The 5586-nt window shown below is 53.7% G+C and overlaps 1 protein-coding gene across 1 annotated transcript in view; it reads right to left on the bottom strand.

Moving 5' to 3' along the window:
• PER3 (period circadian clock 3) overlaps positions 1-5579 on the bottom strand; it is a 68993-nt gene extending 63414 nt beyond the window's left edge. The window contains exons 1-4 of the mRNA XM_014546199.1: positions 5050-5579; positions 4496-4641; positions 3578-3693; positions 2180-2381 (exon numbers count right to left, since the gene is read on the bottom strand). Coding sequence (XP_014401685.1) covers positions 2180-2381; positions 3578-3693; positions 4496-4641; positions 5050-5270 — 685 coding nt within the window. The 5' untranslated portion in view covers positions 5271-5579. The remainder of the gene's footprint in view (positions 1-2179; positions 2382-3577; positions 3694-4495; positions 4642-5049) is intronic.
• Positions 5580-5586: the final 7 nt, after the last annotated feature.

Genomic DNA, 5586 nt, shown 5'->3' with positions numbered 1-5586 from the left:
GGCCTGGGCCTCCCTGTGGCTGCCTGGCCACGCCAGCTGCTCTGAGCTGTGGGGGCCCAGGACGGCTCCTCCCAGCCTCCTCCCACAGGCACAGCCCCGCACTGGGCGGGGCCCCTCCCGTAAGTCTCGTGCACAGCTAACCCCATCCTGACATTTGCCTCTCGGCTGACCCCAGCGAACAGCTACCTCACCTGTCAGCGGGGGACGCTGAGGGTGCCCAGGCCTCCCAAGGTTCTTGTGAAGATTAAATCCCCTAAAACAGGAGGAACAGCCCCGGCACACAGTCCCCGTCAACTGAGCGGCAACCAAGACGACCCTGATGCTGTGTGATGTGCAAAGCTCCCAGCTTTCCCGCCCACTCGCGGGGACCTCACGGCGGCCCTGGCCTGGGCCGGTCAGAAGCCACTGCACACCGAGAAGCCAAGCGGCCTCCAGGTTCATCAGGGACAGAACTCAGTGTCACACGCACACCAGGTCCCAGCGTGAGCTTCTCCGCACAGAGAGACCCTGAGCTCCATGCAGGCGGACTCCCTGCACCGCTTCTCCGTGACAGCAGGCCCTGCGCAGCCCCCTCCCTGGGAGTCTCATGACACAGAGCCGACCAGGTGGAGGCACAGACGGGCCCTCGGCCGTGGGTGCCACTTCTCCTTTCTGGGTGCATTTAAAGGAACCGTGGTCGGCTCCCCGGCACAACCACAAGGGGAAGCTGAGCCAGGCTCTACCGCAGGCCGAACGCTGACAGCAGCGGCGGGTGGCTTCCCACGGCCTCGTCATGTCCCTGAGCTCAAAGGGAGGGACAGGTGAGAGGAGCGCGGGCACAGCCCCACGAGCTGGGGACTTGACAGCTGCGCTCGGAAGGCAGGGCTCGAGGTCTGCGGGCAGAAGTGCAAGGCAGGGAGCACACCAGGCGGAGGTCCTCTCAGTGGAGGAAGTGAAGGGTTAGTTTACAAGACAATTTCAGGCCACATTCTGCTGTTACAAGGAGAGAAAACCTATAGCAATAAGCGGTCAGCAAGGAGGAAAAGGTTGGAGAGAGAAGACGGAGACTCCACAGGCGAAGAGGAAGGCGCACACGGGGGAACGCAAGCGAGCGAGCGAGCAGCAGACACTGCCCGGCTGCTCTGCTCCCGCCTCGACTGCAGCATCTGGGACGGGGCCCGGCCCAGTGATCGTGGGTAAATGTTTACGGAAGGAATAAGTGACTAATAAATGCAGGGAAACACTATAAACAATGAAAGGCCGAACACATGCATTCAGGACAGAATGCGTTCAGGACAGAAGAAGAGGAAGGAAATCAGTGCTGTTGCGTGACGGCAACAGGAGAGGGAGCCAGGAGGAAGCCGGGACGCCAGGTGTGCGTTCTACAGCTCACACAGTTTGTGCATTAAGGATAGCCAAGGCCTGGGCCTGGAAAGAGAAGCCAGCGAGACTGCACTGGGCCCAGCACTGGGTTAAAAACCAGGAGGACACGAGCTCCACCCGCAGGAGAGGCTCGGAGACGCTTCACAGCAGCGAGCGTGCCGACACCACGGCCACGCGCTGAGAGAGGGGTAGCGGCCAGTTCTGTTCATGTGCTTTTCTACAACAAGAAGTGAAATCACAGAGAAGGACCATCTATAGCGAGCTCTGTAGGAGACGCTTCACAAAGCGCGAGGTGGAAGGGAGACGAAAAGCAGCAATGACGGGTCACTTAGAGACCACACAGGACCGATGTCACAATAAGTGGCAAACAGGCCGCCCAGGTCAGAAGAAAAAGTAATGTGATTCCTGAACTTGTACGGACAAGAAAAGCGGGAGAAGAAAGCTAACCCTCAGAAGCTTATCTCCAAAGCAGAGCTCACACATAATGAAGTCAATATAAGAGGAAGAACATTTAATTCCATTCCCTTCACAGAAGCAGAGCCTTGATAGCAACTAACCTGCTATGCAGGCTGTGGCGATCACGCTGTGTTATGATTTATACTCTATGAAATCAACTGGACTACGTGAAAGCAAATTTACTGACTCTATGTTTTTAGGAGCATTTAAAGTGTTATTTTCATCACACGCTGCTTTTTAAAATAAGTAAGAAAAGCCGCTCCGTCTGCCTGTTCTGAATGATGCGTGGGTTTCTGCGCCGCCTCTGGGGCAGGAACGCGGCCTCTAGGAGGCGGGGAGACATGTACAGACGGCCCGTTACCTCTTTGGGTCCAGCTGCTCCAGGCGGGAAGCTGAGCGTGGGCCGTGTGCGTGTAGAACACCCTCACATCTTGAGGGGCAAGCAGCTCCGCGAAGTGAGAGGACACCAAGGACTCTCTCCGACAGTTCAGGATGGAAGGCGCCTGCTCGGAGATGTGCACCACCCTCCCAGACACCAATGAGAACACGGCCACGAAGGTGTCCTGTGAAAAGCATGGAAAATAAATGCAAATATTGAGATACTTACTAGCCGTGCCCCCCAAAAGGTAATTCTCCTAGATTTCTACCGTGATCAATAGCTCAGGACACACACTTCCCGCAGAGGCAACAGAGCTCTCGACATGTACTTTTAACTGTCACCGCAAAGCCTTCTGAAGGTTTGATTTCTGGGCCAAGAAACACGGCAGCTCCCTCTACAGGACGAAGCACCCCTCCACTGCGTCTACGCGGACTTCGATCCCTCCTCCTCCTCCTGTGCCACGGTGCCGACACCTGGAGGCTGTCTCCTCTTCACCAAACCACAGTCCAGGCTTCAGACCAAGCTCAAGAGTCACCTCCAAGGTGTGGCCTTTATTTAACCAGCCTCCTCACCTAGGAACTGCTTCTCGAATGTGTGACAACAGACATGCATAGAACCTAGCTTAACCACCCACTGCCGCGGCTGCTGGCCTGGACGACGTTTTCCTCCCCCGTTTGATTTTAAAGACCTGCAAGGGGAAATGTGTCCTTACGCTTCCTTTTCTTAAATCTCAACAGCACCTACTATGTGCTCTGAGCACACCAGTCAGTAATGGAAGCGCTACGGTGACATTAGGGATAGCTTAGGTCCCGATATTAGAAAACCTATTCGTTGCAATTGTGTTGAGATCTACACATAAAGGTAAGTAGCCTCCAGCATATCAACAAAACACGAGGTGACGTTATTCTGTCGACAGAGATTCAAAAGGGATCTACTACATGTCTCTTCCAACATTTTTTAAGAAATGACAGCATCATCTTGACTCACCTGTGAAATCCAGTTGTTACAACTTGAAGGAGTAGGTATTGGAACTAAGAATGATATAAATAGAAATTAACAATTCGGAGATTAGAATATGACGCGGGACACTACTCTGCAGTGTTATCTTTGTCTTGGAGAGAACTCAGGGATGCTAAGGAGACAGAGGCGCCTCAGGACCGAGGCGAAGCCAAGTGCGCCTGCGCTGCTTCCTGCCCGCGGACCTGCTCCCCCGGGGAGGGCCGGGGCAGCGACACGGGGCCTCTCGGGCAGTTTTCTCCTCCTGTTTACCTCCAACTGTGGTATCTGCGACTCTTGGTTATTGTTTTTTAAAATCTGTGTCTAGATCAGGCTGTTAGGAAAATCCCCCAGGAGGAGATGGCAAAATGTGCGGATTCTTACTGTGTTCTTGGAAGTGTGCTCTGCAGCCATGGAGGCCAGCTCCTCAAGACTGTACATGGTCACATCTGCTTGAGGCGCTCCATTGGGACTGAGAATCTGGAAAAACTCACTGCTTGCTAAGAAACAGGAAAATAAATAGGTAGTCCAGTGAAAACAGCAGCTCCAGGAAACCTCATTTCTGACTAGCAAAGCTGGCGTTTCTCAAGAGGGCACCTCCGTGTTTTCCTCGAAACCAGGTCACTTTCTTCTTTCACCTGAAATACCTATCGCTGTGCAAACTTAAGATCTTGAGTTTTAGGAATCTTGCATGTTCTAGTTCGCAAGGAACAGAACACTGAAGGTCCTAAAGGGGGGACTGAACCCCAACATTCCAAATGCACACACAGGGCGTTACCACGACCGAAGTGTTACTCCGGCCCTCAGAGGCACGTGTCACATACGAAGCCCCTGAGGTTGGGCTAGAGATCGTGTACTTTACGAAATCCCGTGAGAAGAAAAGTCAGAGATCGAAAGGAAAAAGTGTTTATAATTGCGCCTTCGTAATTTGGTAAACTCCTGGTACTGTCAGGAGTGCATTTTAAAAGTATGTGTGAGGCAGGGAAAGTGTGAAACCGGTATTTAGCCAAATGTATTTTTCCCCTTAATATCCACAGGAGGCGATGCTCCTTCAAAATGTGCTTGTGCTAAACTCAGACTCTCCTGCGAGAGACACGCACAACACTGCACCCCGCTATTACACAAATCGGGGTCTCCCAGAATGAAGGACTAAGACCCTCATGGACTCGCTCATCCTCCCTAAAACACCATAAAAATCTGAAAACGCTTCTGTGACAGCAACCACACGGACAGCTCCTCGGGCCTGGCTGCGGTCCCTGAGCAAGGGCGTCCCTGCGACAGCGCTCTCTCCGGCTCGTTTACCTTGTACGCTGTGCACACAGTGGAGGGCATAGTTGAGGGCATCCAGGGTGCTCGGTTTATGGTGTCTCCCCGACGGGAAGTATTTTTTCATTTCTTGGACAACCATGATCAGTTCTTCAGAAACTCTGTTCCGGTCTTGCCGTTCGCTGTAAGATCAAAACAAACTCACGCTTTCCATTTCAGCAACAGCCAAACTTTTATTGAACAGCCTGTTACGTGCCAAGCAACTTCCTAAGCGCTTAGCGTGGAGCAAGTCTGAGTTCACAGGTTTATCTGTCTCACAGGTGGGGGAATGCCAGCCAAGGAACCTGGAAACCGCGGCCACACATTTCCCACTCCCCTTCCCACCCCAGCCCCCACTCAGCTAAATTCCTGAACCCCTCCTCATCTACTTCTTGGGTAATTTACTTGCTTCCCAGGGCATTTCATTCAGGTTCCCCGAGTTCCCGCCCTAAACTTGCTCCTAGGCTTGCTTACAAACAAAACAAAAAGACCTACATCCTCCAGTCCCTTTTACAACAGGAAAAACAAACCAACCAGGTTGTAAGTATCACCTGTGGCTGCTCTCCAGGTATTTGCTCGGGAGCTGGTATTTCTGGCTCCACCTTTCATCAGAGTCTTTCCCCGGGGCCTGGGGGCGGGGGCTGGCCCTGGGTCCTGCAAGGTCATCAGGGGGTCCTGCAAGGTCATCAGGGGGTTGGGTGCCGCTGGCCCGGGGTCCTGCAAGGTCATCCGGTTCAGTCCCCCCGGAGTCAGGAGATTGACTGCTGGACATTCTTAGATCTTCGCGGCAGCCTTAGCCTGTTGCCTGCTTCTTTCCTAGTTTGTAACCAGCGACAGAAATTTACTTCTCACTCTGGTCCATGCGCCCTTGCTATAGGGAAAACGATCGGCCAACACAAATCGGCGATTACTGATCTCGGGTCATCGGGAGGCGGTTCTCTCCAGGGTTTCCACACAATCTTGGGGGTCTCCGCTCACGGGAGGTCCAGCCTGGGGGTGGGGTGGGGGGAGAGAAAAGTAACCAACGTTAAGCGAAACGGGCCACTGGACGCGGGAGACCGGGTGTGGCTCGCCGGCTGGGAGCCCTC

This window comes from Myotis brandtii, unplaced genomic scaffold (genome assembly GCF_000412655.1).
Source record: "Myotis brandtii unplaced genomic scaffold, ASM41265v1 scaffold434, whole genome shotgun sequence".
Classification (NCBI taxonomy): Eukaryota; Metazoa; Chordata; class Mammalia; order Chiroptera; family Vespertilionidae; genus Myotis; species Myotis brandtii.
The sequence above is the reverse complement of the archived record's forward strand: the minus strand, read 5'-3'. Positions and strand labels throughout refer to the sequence as shown.